Source organism: Homarus americanus, unplaced genomic scaffold (genome assembly GCF_018991925.1).
Source record: "Homarus americanus isolate GMGI-L3 unplaced genomic scaffold, GMGI_Hamer_2.0 scaffold5831, whole genome shotgun sequence".
NCBI lineage: Eukaryota > Metazoa > Arthropoda > Malacostraca > Decapoda > Nephropidae > Homarus > Homarus americanus.
The window spans coordinates 2,642,342-2,662,413 of record NW_024719604.1 but is presented as its reverse complement, the minus strand read 5'-3'; the positions used below and the strand labels follow the sequence as shown (position 1 = coordinate 2,662,413).

General features: G+C 39.6%; 1 protein-coding gene across 2 annotated transcripts in view; it reads right to left on the bottom strand.

Moving 5' to 3' along the window:
• Window positions 1-19,572, bottom strand: part of LOC121860149 (aldehyde dehydrogenase family 16 member A1-like) — a 76,811-nt gene extending 57,239 nt beyond the window's left edge. The window contains exons 1-3 of one of the 2 annotated variants that reach the window (XM_042357206.1): window positions 19,422-19,572; window positions 6,232-6,461; window positions 4,730-4,908 (exon numbers count right to left, since the gene is read on the bottom strand). In XM_042357206.1, coding sequence (XP_042213140.1) covers window positions 4,730-4,908; window positions 6,232-6,461; window positions 19,422-19,535 — 523 coding nt within the window. In that variant the 5' untranslated portion in view covers window positions 19,536-19,572. The remainder of the gene's footprint in view (window positions 1-4,729; window positions 4,909-6,231; window positions 6,462-19,421) is intronic. The other variant, XM_042357207.1, reaches the window with a different exon arrangement.
• Window positions 19,573-20,072: the final 500 nt, after the last annotated feature.

The window sequence follows — 20,072 nt, the reverse complement described above, 5'->3', positions numbered from 1 at the left end:
TTGGTGTACTACTACTACTACTACTACTACTACTACTACTACTACTACTACTACTACTACTACTACTACTACTACTACTACTACTACTACTACTACTACTACTACTACTACTTTTTTTTTTTTTGAACGTGGCCTCCAGCCTCCCCCAATAGCCACACCTTCGCCACCATTTAATTACCTTAATATTAAATATCCTAATACATAAGTAGCTATCCTATCTGTGTTAAATTAGTTGAGCCGCAGATCTATGCGGCATTCAGTGACAGTAGCCTCATAGTCAATATCTGCAGCAGTTGTCGGAGTTGGGGCAGAAGCTCTCGTTCCCCTGAGGCAGAGCAAAGCCGACCGAAGGAGAGAGAAAGACAGTCGACATCTCATCCAGGCTGTAACATAACTTCTGGGCTGCTGCTTCTGTTCGGAGATCACCTCCGCGAGTCTGGCGTAGAAACATCTTGCACTTGGTCCCATCCCACCAGAGGTTGTGAACACTAGAGGAGTGAAGCTGCCTTGATCAACGTTTTGAATTCTCTCCCCATATGCCCTTCTCTTGTCGTTCTCGTTCCTCCTATGTGCAGCATCGAGAGCTAGGTTACGGTGACATGCGGCCATGGGATAAAAAATCCTGATGTCGAAGAAAGCTCGCTGTCCCGCGTCCAGAATCCTCGAGCACTGACGTCCACACGGGCTTCGTTAGATGTGTTTGAAGTCCTGTGTTGGAAGATCTCACCATCCAATGGAAGGAGGGTCGGTTCTACCATGACGTCCCGGCAGATTTCCTTCAACATATTTGCTGTGAGGTCCCTTACCTCGTCATGCCTCATGCATATGAAGCCTCCCTTCTTGCACACCATGGCGTGATCGCCATCATAGGAAGAGCCACACACGCATTGGGAGGGCATTGGGAGGGCAAACCTTCTACGGGCCGACCGTACCTTACAGCAATGGCATCTGTATATTCTTGTTTATTCAGACTGAAACCATTTGCCCTTATCGGTAACGTAGTCAACCAGTTCGAGGCGCCCACCTCCTGCGCTATAGCTACTTTTTTTTTCAAATTTTCTGGTACCTGCAGCAACAGTTGCAGCAACTTATCATTTTGGCAGTGCTGTCGATCTGTCATAATGGACCTACGAATCTTATTTACTTCACTGGTATCCACTTCCCCTGTTGCATTCTGGGCTATTATGTGGTCCGTGAGGGCTGCCGTGAGCTTAAGTGAATTTTGATGTTCAGTGGCAGCAATCTCCTCTGGATTTGTTAGTCCCATCCCTCCCAGTCTTGATGGAAGTGCAAGAAGTGCTCTTTCTGCTGGGGTGAAGTCAGGGTGTTTCACTAATTTAGGAATGAAATTGACACTGATAACTTCTTCCAGAGGGTGGAGGAGGGGTCCGATATAAGGGATAGTATGCATCAGGTAGTTCCAACGATGCTTGACTCCATGGGTGAATGCAGCAAAGGCCGCATGTGGCTCTGTGTTAGCAATTTCAGAGAGCTTGGATTTCACTAACCCACTCATTCACCTTTCCCGCTAAGTACTCGGTCTTGAAGTCCGCAGTGCCAATTACTGCGCCTAGATGTCTTTGGCCGTCCTTAGTTATTTTGACCTCACTTCTGCCAAAAACCTCCAATGCCCGTTCGTAATGCTCTGGCTTCACGATGAGGAAGGACTTGCTGGCGTTTGGGTGGTACCCTACTTGTGGACCTCACGATGTTACCAAGTCCCACCACTTTTTGATGCCCTCCACTTTTCCTGCTCCTGTAAGGTCATCAGCATATGCCACTTGTTTGACCCCAATTGTTTCAAATTTTATTTCTCGATGGAGCACTGATAGGCCAATTGCATACATTGCCATTGCAACGGGGTCCCCCTGTGTTGTTCCCTCGGTTGACTGTAAGATGGTATCACCTCTTAGAGCCTTGTTGTTTACTATATAGAGGTCTGATGGATTCCTATACGAATTTTCAACATACATTGCAAAGCTTGGACACTTGATCTTGATGTTGTGCAGTGCAGCCTTGCGGTTAAGTATGCTGAATGCATTTGAAGCATCCACCAGGAGAACGGCCTCACAATCACGCTGCTCAAATATCATTCTCATGGCGTGAATGGCGGCCTCCCCGCCAGCCTGGTGGCCAGCACACACTTGTAGGTTCCCTGCTGCTGTCCTGACATCATCCTTTACCACCTACTACTACTACTACTACTACTAATAATAATAATAATAATAATAATAATAATAATAATAATAATAATAATAATAATAATAATAATAATAATAATAATAATAATAGATATTATTATTATTATTATTATTTATTATTATATTTTTGCCCCCCATGCCCTGATGTGGGTCATTACCTGTGCCCGGGTGGGCTAATGCAGGATGTTACTGGCTCTTAAGTGTTCTGTATGACTTACCACGGTTGGAGAAACTCAGACAATGAGATTATATCCGAGGACTGTGTCAATGCATTCTGCTCCCTGGGTGACATAATTAGTAAAGCTAGAAATGGCAAGAGGAAGTTATTGAATTTCTGCCTTTAGTTATAGGAAAAGGATCTTCTTCTCAAATAGATGAAAAGATGTATGCAACTGGCTTGAAAAATGTGATACTGCATGAGTGAAACATGGGAAGTTAAAGAGGATGACATATGCAGGCTTGAGAGAGCTGTGCCACTGAAATACAGTTAACTATTTTTCAAAACTAAGAGGGCAGTTAGGTAGTGAGAGTATTGGTTAAGTTTGTTTAAAAGTAGATTGACATTGTTTGGACATGTGGAGGGGACCAATTGGGCCAAGGGCTGCAAGTCTAAATTTAAAGGTGAAGAAAGCCAGAGGTAGGCCATAGGGAGAGGCTGTAAGAAAAACATCAGATATATGAACTTGACATGAGGCTGAGAGACCATGTAGAACAGAGACATACGTGGTCACAGTTAACAAATGGAAACAACGAAGACGATTTATTTTCATATTAAAGATTTGAAGATCTCTGAATTCTACAGACCATAACCAAGTCACACTGCACATTACAATGCATAAACTACCAGGTATCAATATTACACAGTACAGTATTTAATTTGTCATTATAAAGATCACAATCCAAATTATCTCAATATTAAAACAGTTAGACTCCTTATTATCTCAAGGTTATGTGTCAGAGTATCTCATGTGCAAAATATATGACATGTATATTCAAAATATTCCTGGTCTTGCAAGGAATCCAGCAATGTCAATTATATCATCCTAACTTTAGTCTGAGGTATTATTTATTACTATACCTTAAAATCTAGTGTTTTCACCCAAACATTTCTCAGAGAGGAAGGAGCCAGTGAGCGTGGGAAGACCGGGGAGGTTGAGTCCATTATTTGAATGGACATTAACCTGGCGACTGTATTTCTCTTAAATATTAATTGTGTGTGCATACCATCATAAAATTAAGATGTTATTTTTACTACAACATAGATATTGTGTCGGTATTATGTCCGAAAAAGTGGAGTTTGGGAGTCGGCCCAGTCTCTATTTCAATTAATCCCATATGTTCTGTTATTCAATTTACCCGTTTCTCGTTTTACGTGGACCTCCGCGGGTTCAATTGACCATGTAAATCGGGTATTACTATATGCTTAAAAAGATAAATGACACGGTATCCTTAAATGCGCACGTATATGTTGGCGTTCCTAATCCATCTCTTTTTTTTCTTTGCCATTAGTGTTTAGCTACTTCTATTGTTCCTTTTATTAACATTGAATAACGTTACTTAAAACATTTATATTTATTTTTTACATTAATTTTACCTCGGCTACAACCAGGGTCTTATTTTCTTCATTTTCTCGTGTAAAACTATCGTCCCGAACTCCAGGTTGTAAACACAAACGAAAACAATGGCGTCCCATCTCCTCTAGTGTGACCATATTATTATTAATTTATATTGTATAAGGTGTATTGAGAAACATTATTTAAAGAATATAGATTGCAATTTTTATTAATTGTATTGTTTTGGGGGAAAAGAGGGTAAAAAGACACACAAAAGTTATGAAAAGGTCAAACTGGGGAACGCATCTCATTATTATTGCTTTACTTTAATGGTAATTAATGAATCATGATACAATGATTCACCTTACACTGCAATATTGGAGGACACATTAACGTCGTTATTCAAGGCTTTACTGTATTATAAGAAATATTGTATCATTACTTGAGTAAATTAAATAATATTCCCACAAACAACAATTGGTAACTCTCGGGCACCTGTGTCCCACGTGCTGACGCCTTGGTCCCTTAAAATTTTGCAGACTTGTCACCGGAGGAAAAATTTTGTCCTACCCTTTTCTTTAATTTTGAAAAATTTTTAGGAAAATTTTGTCCGGCTTAAGCGATATCCGCCTTAGTGGGGTCCGCCTTAACACTCAACACCAGCAGAGGACTACATTTGTCCCAGTCTCAAGGGTTCGTTCCCAGGATCTAATGTGAGAAGGGTGTCATCCGGTGTGACCCTGCCAAATTTGCAGGTTTTCTCCGGGTACAGTCCTCCAGTTTCCTCCAGTACTAACACTGAACAATGAAGGACAAACTCATCAGGAACAATGGAAGGATTAAACTAGCCGCCAACATCCTTCCCCCATCAAAGCACCATAGGGGTATTAATTCAATTAAAATTACTACAAACTATGTCCACCTACAATACAATACACGTTTGAGTACAGTATATAAATACAAAATTAAACTCACCAACAGAGGTCCATCCCTTCATTTGTGTGTCCATTAACTGAGCCCATCCTGCATGGTAATAGAGATGTCGGACAACCAAAGGTACATCACAGTCGCGAGTTTCTCGAACAGTCTTCCCATTGTCCAGGGATTCCACCACAGCTATGAGACGGGAGTGTTTCTGGACATGACGGGCAATGCTGGAATTTAAAGGTAATTTAATATTAAATTTTACTGTACCTTACATATAAACTGTACAGGTTAATCCTCGAATTAAAGGCATCGACAGGACCTGGACCATGACGTTAAATCCAATTTGCTGTTAAATCGAAGTATGGGGGGAAAACTCACTGACAAAACCATTGCATCAAGCTACCAAGATTAACATATTTAGAAATGATAAATGTTTAAGTCTGAGTATGTAAATAAACACATAAACACGTACTTCCTAGGGGACGTAAATCACTCAGGATATTATAGTCTACCCTAGTAAACCGTTTTCTCTAATACAAAGAGTAAAAATCACAATATAATAGAGTACTATAATGTGGCTTAGAAATAAAGAAAATGAAGAGCATGGGTGTGTATGTGTGGGAAGTGAACATATGTGTAGAGGCAATGAACAATGAACTGTAACCGAGTGAGCACGCAAGCACGCACGCAAGCAAGCACGCACGCAAGCACGCAAGCAAGCACGCACGCAAGCAAGCACGCACGCAAGCAAGCACGCACGCATGCACACACACACACTCACACACACACACACACCTCAGTGAGTGAGGTCCTGTGACCACGTGGTGTCCCCATGATGCTGCGACACCACGTAGTGAATGAGTTGCTACAGCATCATGTGAAGTTCCTCATAACACCATCTGTGAGGGAATTACTACACCATGTGATGCCCCTCATAACACCATCTGTGAGGGAATTATTACACCACATCAGGCCCCTCATACATCATCTGTGAGGGAATTATTACACCACATCAGGCCCCTCATACACCATCTGTGAGGGAATTTCTTCACCACATCAGGCCCCGCATAACACCATCTGTGAGGGAACTACTACATCATCAAGCCCCTCGTAACACCATCTGTGAGGGAATTACTACACCACGTCAAGCCCCTCATAACACCACCTGTGAGGGAACTAGTACTCCACGTGATGCCCCTCATAACGCCATCTGTGAGGGAGTTACTACACTACGTGTCTGCTGTTCAACACCTCAGCTCACATGATCTACGTGTGTAAACATTAATCTGTATGTTCACTGTATGTTCCTTCACCTTTCTTCTAATGAAGGCTTTTGTTAAACCACCAATGTATGTAATAAGTCATTTATGTCCAATGTATATTTTCAGCCTTCGGGCTGCAAACTTTTTCAATAAACCGTAATTATTATTATTATTAACGCACGCACGCACGCACGCACGCACACACACACACACACACACACACACACACACACACACACACACACACACACACACACACACACACACACACACCATGTATCTACTTACCTGTATAAGTAGCGAGCTCTTGCATGACCTGACAGTTTACTCCATGACTTGTGGGCCTCCTTTGCTGCAGCAACAGCTTGGTTGACATCATCTTGATTACCCTGAATGGTTGATGCCAAAACAGTGCCCCGACATGGATCTTTTGTTTCATAAGTCTTCCGCTCGCCGGGATGCACCCACACGTTGTTTATGAAGTGACCAAATTTCCGATCATGGTCATCAAGCCATGCCTGTAACATTCATTAATATAATCAAACACTGCCATTTTTTTAAACACTCGGGGCAGCAAGCCCGAAGAGCAATCCCGAATGTCGGGTTACTGTTTAGTAGCCCGTCATATGGTTTCGTCAGACTCAAATATCAATCCCGGACACCGGGTTACTATTTAGTAACCCGAACGCTGCAACTCGAGAGGGTTGGTACGCCTTATCCAAGATAAATGTAAACAAACCAGGTCAATCTGCGTGCCAAAATTGAAGCAGAAACATGAGCTGTGGTGATAAAAGTTCATCTTCAAGGGAGAAGGCAGACACCTACACCAATTATGCCAGCATCTGCACCAGCAGGAACACTTGGATCAACTGATCCAACATCAGGATCACCTGTGCCAGCCACCAGCATCAACATCCAGTCACCGAGTAAGATAAAAGCAGGTGAACAAGAGGAATAAGCTTCATTGCCTATTAAGAGCACCCAAGAACTGAATGGTCTATATTAGGCTTTAAAGACCATCACTAGTATGTGAATATTGGCCATTGCAAAATAATTACAGTAATATATATATATATATATATATATATATATATATATATATATATATATATATATATATATATATATATATATATATATATATATATATATATATATATATATATATATATATATATACAGCTTACACTCGCCGCTGCTTTTTTACGCGCCTATCGCTTAACGCTGGGCCACTTAAACGCTGCAAGATATACGCGTGCCTTGCTAAAGCTGAACTTTCACTTAACGCGGTTTTCCACAGCCACGGGTGAGTGTCCGCCCGGATGCTGCCATTTTTAGATTTTTGACCACGCCACCAGCCACCCAATTCGCCTGCCTGCTCACAGTTCTCTCCTCCTCCTCCCTCCGCTTAGTAAGCGCGTAAGGTTATGCAGTGTGTGTCTTGTTATGCTATCACTGACGCCATGACGCCTCGATCGTGATTGGCCATGTGTTCACCCCCCTCTGCTGCTAGCTGTAATTGGCTTAAAGTATTATGACGTGACTACCCCGGGAGGGAGGGGAGGGAGGAGAGACGACGCTGACCTAGCCGCGCAGTTTCTATCCTCAAGGCTGATGTAGCCGGGTTAACGCGCATCCATTGTTCCGTAAATGCTTCCTACCGACCACCACCCCAGAGAGAAACCTCTCTTACCTGGACCCAGCGGCACTAAACCAAAGAAGACACGACGCTCATTAAGCTACGAAATAAGTACCAAACGTCTAAGATTTGGAGAAAGGTATGACAGCATTCACAAGGCCAAAGATGAGCACAACGACCCACGATTCCATAACAAAAAGAAGGATGCAGCTAAGATAAAGGAGCACATGAAGATCAAGCAAAACGCAGGTGCTTCATCTATCAGGTATTGCCAGAATAGGGTGCTGGCAAAGTGAAACTTTTTTAAGCGGGTGAGTTATTAAAAAACAGGCGACGCAACATGGCGGTGACACGCTACCAGTGCAGGAGCACGACGTGAGCTATACGAAAGTGACATGTAAACTGGAATTGCAGAGCCCAAACCCTTCAATGCTTCCTGGGCGTGTTGGCTGCATAGGTTGATGGAGATTACGTCACCAACATCAGCATTACAGAGGAAGTTTAGTGCCGAGCGCGGGCGGGTTAGAGATTTTCCTCCGCTTACGGAGATTATGGAAGACAGTACAGTGACGACGGTGGTGTTTAATGAGGACGAATCTGGTCTTTTCTGGAAAAAGTTACTTCAAGACCTTCGTTGTCCAGCGTCTGGCGAAAGAAGGTAAGGGGCCGAAGATGCAGAAGGAACGATCACCGCCCTGTTTACCACCAATGCCTCCGCAATCGGTAAAACTAAAAGTTATCGGTGATTCACAAAGCCCGCAAGCCGCACGCCATAGAAATGAAGTGACATGAAATCAAGTTTAATGTCCATACTGGCTAACCGCACGAAGGCGTGGATGTCCTCTCTTCTCTGTCCCTCTTCTGGTTTGACAACTGTTTTGTTCCTGACGTGCAGAAATTTATGCAGCAACAGAATGTTCTTTCAATATTTTGTTGCTCCTGACAACGCACCTGGACACTCGCTTCTACTTATGGATCGTCACCCCAACGTAAAAGTGGTCTTCTCTCCCAACACTACGCCATTAATCCAGCCCATGGACCAGAGTTAATCTGCAATGTTAAAGCTGCATACCGCAAAGAAATTCAAGCTCCTTGGAAATTCAATTTCTACCAACACCAAGGATGAGTCATGGAGCTGGGTGACACCGACAGCGCAGAGTAAAAGCGACAGGACAAGGAACAAGAGGCGGCGACTAAGGAACTTCGCCAAACAATTTTGGAAGAAGTTTAACGGCCAAACAAGCTGTAACTTCTTTGGTGAGGCATGGATCCGCTGTCTATTGCTACGATTCGTCATTTATGGAGACATGTGTTGCATGGCATACCAGGTGAGAGGAGGAGGAATGTGACTGGTCAGGTTCAGACTGGCGGTAGCAGTGGACCTTTGCCAGAGAAGCTGCGCCAGTGCATTACAGCTGAAGGTTTCTCCGAGACCGCTCAACGGCATATTATCATGGAGGTATCAGAGATCCTGAAGGATTGCTGCATTTAGATGTTAAAAGAAGAAGAACCTGCCAGTGAAGAGGAGGAAGGTGCTGGCCATTCTCCGAAGAACCTAGTTTAAGTCATGGAGGCGGATAGTTATGCGTCTCATAGAGCACAGAAAAATTAGTCCATCAGCTTCATGATATCGACGATGAACGCCATGACGCTTCCGGTATACCCGACTGGTGCAGGCTATGGAGCCAGACATCACGTACTGCGACAACATCAGCCAGCCACAAAGCAAAGACAACCGAAGTTCTTCGCTCAAGAACTCCACCACAGCCAGCCCAAGCCAGTGATAGTGTGATAGGAAGTTGATTTTGAGGGGATTTATTGTAGCTACAATAACCGTAAGTGACAGTGATATTGACTACCTAGTAATGGTGATTCACCTATAATGGTGATTCACCTGAGGCAGTAATCTGCCTCTGCCTCGAACCAGCCTCCATCCCCGTGACAGTCGGACTCCATCTCTACTACCGTGAGTGTTCCTCAAAAAAATTTTCGTTTTTAACCTATCTTTATTTTTCCTATGTTAACCTTTTATCTTTCCTAACCTAACTTCTATATTACTTGTTTTTTTGCCACCATAAAGTTAAGATTTTACACAACATAGTTATTTGTCGCCGGTGCGTTTCATATATATATATATATATATATATATATATATATATATATATATATATATATATATATATATAGTAATGAGTACTACTATATATATATATATATATATATATATATATATATATATATATATATATATATATATATATATATATATATATATATATATATATATATATATATATATATATATATATATATATATATATATATATATATATATATATATATATATATATGAAGTGAGTACCCCAGGCTGAACCACAGTTGAAAGTGAAACGCTACTTCAACAGAACATATGGGATTACAACAAACTGACCGACCCCCAAACTTTTCGTCACAATACCCTGTATTTGTAGTAAAAATAACATCTAAATTTATGATGGTATGCTCACACAATTAATATTTAAGAAGAAATCCTTGAATTATGTCCATTCAAATAATGGACTCCAAATCCCCTCTCTTCCCAGCTCACTCCCCTACCTCTCTGAGAAATGATTGGGTGAAACACTAGATTTTAATGTTTAGTAATAAATAATACCTCAGACTAAAGTTAGGATAATATAATTGATATTTCTGGATTCCTTGCAGGTCTGGGAATATTTTGGTATAAACTTCATATATTTTGCACAAAAGATAAAATACTTGCTTTGTGTAAACCAAATTATTACATTAGATCTAAAATTTGTATGTCTAATGCAAAATCCATGTTGTTTATATTCGACATGATCATCATATTGTAAGAATTCCAGCAATGTAAATTATATTCTGGCTGGGTAATTTGTATGAATTTTATGAGCTAAAACATATATCTTCATTAAATAAACAAAGAAATATTCTTCAAGGACACTATCTGTCAATCAAAATAATCGGCCCTAGCTGGGTCGGTCCCTCCCTACCAGAGAAATGTTTGGGAGAAAACAGTAGATTTACATTTTTAGTAATAAATAATACCTCAGATTAAAGTTAGGATAATATAATTGACATTTCTAGATTCCTTGCAGGTCTGGGAGTATTTTGTATGTAATCTTCATATATTTTGCACAAAAGATAAAATATTTGCTTAGTGTAAACCAAATTATTACATTAGATCTAAAATTTGTATGTCTAATAAAAAATCCATGATGTTTATATTCAAAATGATCATCATATTGTAAGAATTCAGCAATGTAAATTGTATTCTGGCCGGGTAATTTGTATGAATTTTATGAACTAAAAAAAAAATTATACTTCAGCATTATATGAGTAGATGCACCGAGAAAGTGAAAGTCCGGTTCGCAGCAGGTACAGCGTAAATGAGAAATCGCGGAAAGTGAAACCGTTAAAAGCGGGAATACTGTACAGTTGGTCTCACATTATGCCAGTTAAGTAACCCAGAGGGTCCCCTGGAAAGTGAGGAAGCGTAAAGTGAACAACATAACATAGGGATTAATTGAAATGGAGTCAGGCGATCCCCAAACTCCACTTTTGCGACACACAACTATGTTGTAGTAAAATATTATCTTAACTTTATGATGGCATGCACACACAATTAATAATTAAGAGAAATATCAATAATATTAGGTTTTAACACTTACATTAGTAGAAAAGATGCCTGGGCACGAGGATGGGGGTTGGTTCGAGGAAGAGGGCAGATTATTGCCCTCACCTGTATCACTTGTATCAATTGTATCACTATCCACCACAGAGGCTTGCAGGGCCTCTTTGTCAAACCCCAAAGTTCGTATAAGTCCATATCCTCACTATAATTATCACTATCTCACTGGCTTGGGCGGCTGTAGTGGGTGGCGGTGAAGAACTTCGGTAATGTTTTTGATGACTGGGCGACCTTATGCGCACCATTTGCGCCTCTTACACAACATGGCGGATGGCGGGAGGTTTGGATCAAAAAGCCAGCAGCTTGCCAGCCCGCTCTCCAGCGTAATGGGGTTGTGACCACCAGAATGTGAAAATGTTAGGTTCTGGCAAGGCACGCGTTGCGGTGAAAGCGGAATCTGGGACAGCAATGTGAGACCAACTGTATATGTATATATATATATATATATATATATATATATATATATATATATATATATATATATATATATATATATATATATATATATATATATATATATATATATATATATATATATATATATATATATATATATATATATATATATATATATATATATATATATATATATATATATAAAATTGAGAATGCTATAATCTACTCTCCTACATCAAGCCGATGAACTACGGACTATTTCGCCTGGCGCATGAATATTGTTGTACCGCGACCCACAACAAGAGCGTCAGCGCCATCTTTGTCTCATTGTGTAAGTGCACCACTGTTATTGTTGAAATTTCGTCTTTTGATTGGAAATTCGTTATTTGTATAACTATTTTGTTATACAAGTATACAATTAACAATGAGTTGTCCAAAGCGGTAGAAAGCTAATAACCCTTGAAACTAAGAAAGAAATTATAAAGAAACGTGAGAATGGAAGAGCATTGCGAAACTTAGTAATGAATATGGGATGGCTAAATCGACTATATATGCGATTTTGAAGAATAAAGAGGAGCTAAAAACTAGTAGCTTAGGGAATCTCTAGACTTAGCAAAAGCAAAGATTAATGTGATTGAGGAGATGGAAAATTTACTCTTAGTGTGGATAAAGGAGAAAGAAATGGCAGGTGATAACATTAGTGAAGCTATAATTTTAGAGAAGGCCAGACAATTGTTTGAGGACCTTAAAGCCAAGACTCCAGTGGAAGTGAAGTAGTGATGTGCCAGTGTTTAGGGGTACCTGCATGCTGAATAATACTAAGGTAAGATAGAGCACCATTTTTTACATTTTCCACGAATTTTTCAGTGTTAAGCTGTTGTATTTGGGGCCTGAACGGATTATCCTAAACGAACGCATCGCTCGTAACTCAATCCAGGTTCTGGAACCAATTACTGTTATAGCATACCCCACCATGTGTATATATGTATGTATGTGTATGTATGTATGTGTATGTATGTATGTATGTATGTATTATATATATATATATATATATATATAATATAATAATATATATATTTATATATATATATATATATATATATATATATATATATATATATATATATATATATATATATATATATATATATATATATATATATATATATATATATATATATATATATATATATATATATATATATATATATATATATATATATATATATATATATATATATATATATATATATATATATATATATATATATATATATATATATATATATATATATATACACACCGTATATACCCGTGTATAGCACGAGTTCTTAAGACCAAATTTTTTGGCAAAAAGTTGGGGGTCGACCTCTATACGGGTAATAGTTTCGTTAGGTTGAAAAATATTTACCAGTAACTACCAGTAAACAATGGAAACGACGCACCACCCGCTGTGAGTGTTGGTACAGTTGCCAGGGCAAATCTCTTGCGTCATCATAGCAAGCCCAAAGTAGCCAAATGCATGGTATGGTATGCACAGGAGTATGTAAACCATAAAGTATTCATTTTTAAAAGTATTTATAGATACATAAATTTTTGTTAATTAAAATTGAAACATCAATCTTTGTTAATTAAATTTGAAACAAAAGAAAAATACGATACCTTATTTATAAATATTTTCATTAAAATATTACATCACAAGTATATTTTACCTTAACTGTGCCTGAATGAATATATTCTCAGAAATAAATATGGAAATATAATATTTTTGCTGAAATGACGTACGTATTACAGTGGAAAGTGGCATGGGATCAGCTGTCTGTAGCTACGATTCGTCACGCATGGAGGCATGTGTTGCATGGTATCCCAGGTGAGAGGCGGAGTCAACCTGTGACTGGTGAGGTTCAGTCTGTTACAGTGGCATTGGACCTTGCAAGAGAAGCTGCGCACAGTATTACAGCTGAAGGCTTCTCCGAGACCACCAACGAAGACATCCTGGAGGTGATCAGAGATCCTTTACAACGACCATGACCGCTATGAAGTCTTCCATACCCGGATGGTGCAGTCTATGGAGCCATACATCAAGGTGTATCAAGACAACATCAATACTAGCCGTCAAAAAAGCATTACCGAGTTCTTCGCCCGCAACCCACCACAGCCAGCCCGTGCCAGTGACAGTGAAGGTGACTTTGAGGAATTTGTCAGGGAGGCCCTGACAACTATGGTGGATAGTGATGGTGATTCACCTGAGGGCCAGTAATCTGCCCTCTGCCTCGGAACCAGCCTCCATCCCCGTATGCCGATACATCTCTTCTACTAACGTAAGTGTTACACCTAACCTAATCTCTTCTATATTAATTGTGTGTGCATACCATCATAAAGATAATATTTTTACTACAACATAGTTTTGTGTCATCAAAAAGTGGAGTTTGGGGGTCGGGCCAGTCTCTATTGGAATTAATCCCATATGTTCTGTTGTTCACTTTCCGCGGTACCCTGTGGGTTCAATTGACCGCGTAAAGCGGGGTACTACTATACCTTCCTCATCTCACAAGTATAACGAACACCGAAGAAAAGAGAATTGGATAATAAAGAAAGAGTAAAAGTAAGTAAAAGAAAGAATAAGAGAGTAAATAAATAAATAAATAAATAAATAAATAAATAAAAATAATTAAAGAGACAATATAAGAGTAATATGTTACATAAAATATATTACATTAAATGTGGTACATAAAATTAGTTTCAGTACATTGCAGTGCAGTACAGTATTACAGTGCAGTGCAGTACAGTATTACAGTGCAGTGCAGTACAGTATTACAGTGCAGTGCAGTACAGTACAGTGTAGTACATTACAGTACAGTGCAGTACAGTACCTTGCAGTGCAGTACAGTACAGTATAGTGCAGTGCAGTACAGTACATTGCAGTGTAGTATAGTACAGTACAGTATAGTACAGTGCAGTACAGTGCAGTATATTACAGTGCAGTACATTACAGTACAGTGCAGTCCAGTGCAATACAATGCAGTACAATACAGTACAGTACATAACAGAACAGAACAGGACAGGATATGTAAAATTATATCATTCAAGCAGTATACTGTAGTACTTTGGTTTAAATAATAAATGTATAGTACACATGTTTAAAGGCTTCAAAGTAGTACTACACTAAAGTACTTTCCAAGTGTCAGAGAAATATATAAACAATTTTAGTTCCTCTAAATAAGAACAAGCAGCAAAACCAAATTTATCACAGTACCTGTATAGTATACAGTGCTGTATACACTTAGTCTTCATACTTATTTTGAAATTGCAAATACAGTAATAGCAATAATCATTCTTGAAAGATTTCAGAAGTACTGTACTCTACCTGTATTGATATTGTAATTAAAGTACAAAAGAAATGTGAAATAAAAGAATTATTAAAATTTCAAATAAGTATAAATATACAATACACACTCTCACAGTACTGTATATTGCATATAAAATTTTAGCAAAAAATATGTTGGATCTATTTGTTTTCACAAGATATAAAAGAACTTGTAAAAGGGGTGTGGTTATCTATGCTAGGCACGACCTTAGAGCCAGCCAGGCGAGGGTACAGGGAGAGGATGTTTTTGAAGAGACCAAGTGGTGTAAAATTAAATTAAAGTGAGGAGACTTACCGGTACTTATTGTTGGGTGTAACTATAGATCCCCAAACTGTGGCCCTCTAAATCCAAGGAACTTAAGAGCCTTAATAGACAATGCAGTGATGCTCAACCCTAGCCACCCCCTTATCAATGGGAGACTTTAACTATGGCGACATCAACTGGAGAAAAGAGTTCATCCCAAATGACATGAATAACCCTGCTACCCTTTTTGTAGAAACTCCCGAGAGATAGTTTTCTGTTCCAACTTGTTAGAGACCCGACACATTACACAGGAGAGCAAACACCCAAGCCACTAGACCTCATCATAACAAACGAGGAGGGTATGGTGGCCAAACTGGAACACCTTGCCCCAGTTGGCATCAGTCACCATATAGTGTTGTCATTCAGATTTAACTGTTACCTAGATCAAGATAAGGCCAGGCCAAGGTGCAAATATTACAAGGAAAATTACAACGGGATGAGGGAGGAGATGAGGGGTATCCACTGGCCTGACTCATTAAGGCACAAGAATGCAGACACTTCACTGAATATCATAACTAGTAAAGTGACCCATTTGATCGATAAATATATACCCAAGACCAAACCCAGTGCCTCGAGGAATACGAGGGGAACCCTACACATGAACCATGCGGCGGTTGACAAAGTTAAGAAGAAAACCCAGAAATTCAAGACCTGGGTTGGGTCAAACGATGAGCAAGACAGGAGAATGTATGCAAGAGCCAGAAACCAAGCAAAGATAGAGTGTAGAAGGGCTGAAAAGGAGTTCCAGAGGCTGGTTGCAAGCGAGGTCAAGTCAAACCCAAAGGCGTTTTATCGCTATGCAAAGTCAAAATTAAAAACTCGATAGGAGTATCAGACCTGAGCCTTGAAGAAGGTAGTTACGCAGATCCTGACCAGGATAGAGCTGAGGCATTGAACAGCTTCTTTTCCTCGGTGTTCACAAGATAGGATCCAATTAACCTTCCTGCGTTTGAGGACAGACAGTTCGACAGCACTGACCCACATTGTCTTCACAGAAGAGGGTATTAGAAATAAACTGCCAAAGCTAAAGGTCCATAAGAGTCCAGGCCCTGACATGGTACATCCTAGAGTGCTAAGAGAGTTGTGCAACGAGCTTGCAGAGCCCCTGAAGATCCTGTTTTGTAAATGCCTGGATGAACAAATGGTCCCCAGTGATTGGAAAATGGTTTAAGTGAATCCTATCTTCAAGAAGGTAGATCGTCACTCCACAAACAACTATAGACCGGTGAGCCTGATCAGCATAATACGTAAGGTACTTCAGAGTATTATCAGAGATGCCGCGATGGAACATCTAATACAAGATAGCCTTGTAATGGATTGCCAACACGTTTTATGCCTGGGCACTCCTGCTTAACACAATTGCTCAAGGTATTGGATATTTGGACCCAACGAAGGGCTGAAAATCAAACTGGAAGGGTACGGAATTTTGGAAAATGTCCTAGCGTGGATAGAAGACTTTCTACATGACCGCAAGCAGTGTGTGGTGATTAATGGCACAAAATCATCATTTGTACCTGTCACAAGAGGAGTACCACAGGGCAGTGTATTAGGCTTACTGTTGTTTGTTTGTTTCATAAATGACATGCCTGATGCTGTACACTCCTCCGTACAAATGTTTGCGGACGATGCCAAGTTATTCCGGGAAATCAATAACCATGCGACTGTGAAGAGCTGCAGAAGGATCTCTGTGGGCTCCAGGAATGGTCGAAGGAATGGCTGCTGAGATTCAATGTCACGAAGTGTACGAGGATGCACCTGGGGCGTACCAACGGTACGGAGGCGTATCATATGTCCCAACGGGATGAAGAAACTCCACTATTTGAGACTGAATGTGAGAAGGACCTAGGTATGTATGTTGACAATGAGCTGAAGTTCTCGGGCCATTGCGCGAAGAAGGTAAATAAGGCAAATAAATTATTGGGTCTTATAAGAAGCTCGTTCAGATATCTAGACGGTCCGTCCCTCGTAACGATCTTCAAGAGTGAAGTGCTTCCCCATCTGGAGTAGTGTCACCCTGTCTGGTCCCCGAGATATACTACCCTGAGAGATTGGAGGGCATGAACTTGCCTAGCTTATACTACAGATAGGCAAGGGGTGACCTAATAGAGGTATAGAAGCATCTCAGGGGGCACTACTCAGTCGAGTGTCCTTACTTGGAGCTGGCGGACGCTCGCCCCACAAGGGGTCACAGCTCAAGATTGAAGAAGCCGCAAGTCCAGAAAACTGTGAGGGCAAACTTTTTCGGAGTGAGGGTTGTAAACTCTTGGAACAATCTAACAGAAAATGTTGTGATGGCACCGAGTGTGAGCTCTTTCAAGACCAGACTTGACCAATACTGGAGCAGGTTCAGGTACATTCAGGAGCTGGAGTGTGCCCAGTACTTGCAAACAGTGCGTAACAGAGACGTGACCGGTCGCCCAAGCGGCTAACGAGTCGATCAGTGGTGAAGAGAATAAAGTAAAATTATCCATTTCTGCCATGTATATATGGGGTCCAAAATGCTAAGAATAGGGAGATCTAAATGTTTCAGTAGTTTACAACTTTTGGGAGCGCTATGTCCTAAAGTAAAATAATACCCATTTACCATTTATTTACAGTAAATACTCCTCCGAAAAATAAGCCAACTTCACCACGAATGCTCAGTCTGAGCGTACTCTCATAGCCACAAAAAATGTAAAAGTACACCATGACACTTCAACAAAGTTCCTTTCATTAGTACCAGATATCAAAATAAGTACTTTCTGTTTATCATGGCGGGGTCCAGGGATAAGAGACCTGGCTGGGAAGTTAGGTAAGGTTAGGTAAGTTTCTTTGGTTAGTTCTATGTTTCTTTGACATTTTCTCATAAATGAGGATTTTCCAAAGAAAATAAAGGTCATATTTAAGCAAAATACACCAGAATACAACAGAAAAATAGATTTCCTTGTAAAAAAAACTAAGGGTAAATTTGCATTGTCACACCGTTCACTTTTAGCAAGTAAAAAATTTATTTTTCTAGTGTATTTGTGTGTGTGTTCAGACCGAATATGACCTTCATTTTTAGCGGAAATTAGCCGGGTTTTTTTAGCAATTTTTTTTCGTTTGATGGTTTTCCGAAAAAAGTGGCTAAGCGACTAAAAAATACAACAAAAAAACACTAGAAAAACAAAATGCAAACCTAACCTAACCTAACCTAACTGACTCTCACCATATGATGGAATCACCTATTTCTTACCTTATAGGCCTGGTTCTTGTTCGTTGTTGCATTCTGGGATTCTTACTCAATGCCACAAATGTTGGTCTTTGCGATATTTACATTCAGTCTTGCTCTTAGTACACTTTACCGAGGTTGGAAGAACACCATGCGATCGAAAAAATGCTATAGTTTCTACGTTTTTTTCCCAAAAACTCGCAATCAGCTCCATATACTTTAAGTGACACCCATCGCAGACTTCCATGGTCGGAACTGAACTTGAATTTCAAAATATGAGCGACCCAAAATAAAACTCGAATTCGATTGGGCCAAATATACTGCGAATTAAACCCAAAATCATTTTAATTGGTTCCAAAAGCAAAAACGCTTTTGATTGGCTGCGTGACGTGTACGGGAACACATGCGCGTGATGATTTATGAAGGAGACAGTGTTGGAGGTGAGGCAGGCGATAATGGCGAAAGATTAATGGAAGAAAATATAGAAAATTTTGGATATCCTATCTCCGTTATTATACATTTCCGCCGGTAATGTAATAGATGAAAATTATCTTAGAATTAGACATCTTATTCTAATATGATAATGGATTAGAGGTAGGAATGAACGGTGTGTAAACGCAATAATACCAAACTAAGGGATGTTACTGAATGTGGTGACCTTCCCTGGTAAAACATAGTCCCCTATTTATTCCTCTTCTTCACCGAACCTTTACTTTATAGATACACTCGTATTACAGAAGCACCAATAAGAATGCTCAAATGTTATATAACGGGACTTCAAGTCATAAGAAACCCGACTGATTGTAATGCTCAATTATCTCATATAACGCTCATGTCATGCCTACAAAATCAATTACTAAATTAATGGCATACCTGTGCAACTTTTTCATCCTCGGGGGCAGGTCCATATTCCATTGAGTTAAATAATGTGGCCACAGAATTATTGCTCTCAACCTCAGCTCCAACCTTGCCAGCCATTCTTATCATATTAGACGTAATTTATTCCAGTACAGATAAATAATGGATATCCAAACATACAGTCTGAGTGAAAATAAATGAATAATATGTCCAGATAATTTATGTATACAATTTCCCCCCAAAAATTGAGCGTATAGTTTTATTAATAAGTCTATAGGAGTGAGAGTGTGTTATATATTCCTACATGAAGTCTTGCCTTCCAATCCCTGAGATGATGATAGCACATAACAAATTTATAAAACGTGGCAAGAAGATCCTTTATATTTCGATATATTTATCCATTTACTCATAAAAATATAATTTATTCTACATGTCTTAATGGGTAATTTTTTTTTTACTTTTAAGGATCGATCCAATAAACAATAAGGTAAAGCCAAGATTAACAACATTCAAACACGATCACCTGTTGCTGTAGCATGTGGGTCGTCCTGAAATGCGAAGAGCAACCAAATGACTAAAACAACTAATCCTTTTGGCTTTTACTTAATTTGTCAACTGGTTAGAATACCACTAGAATGTTGGATTTGTTTTTTGTTACGCATTGTT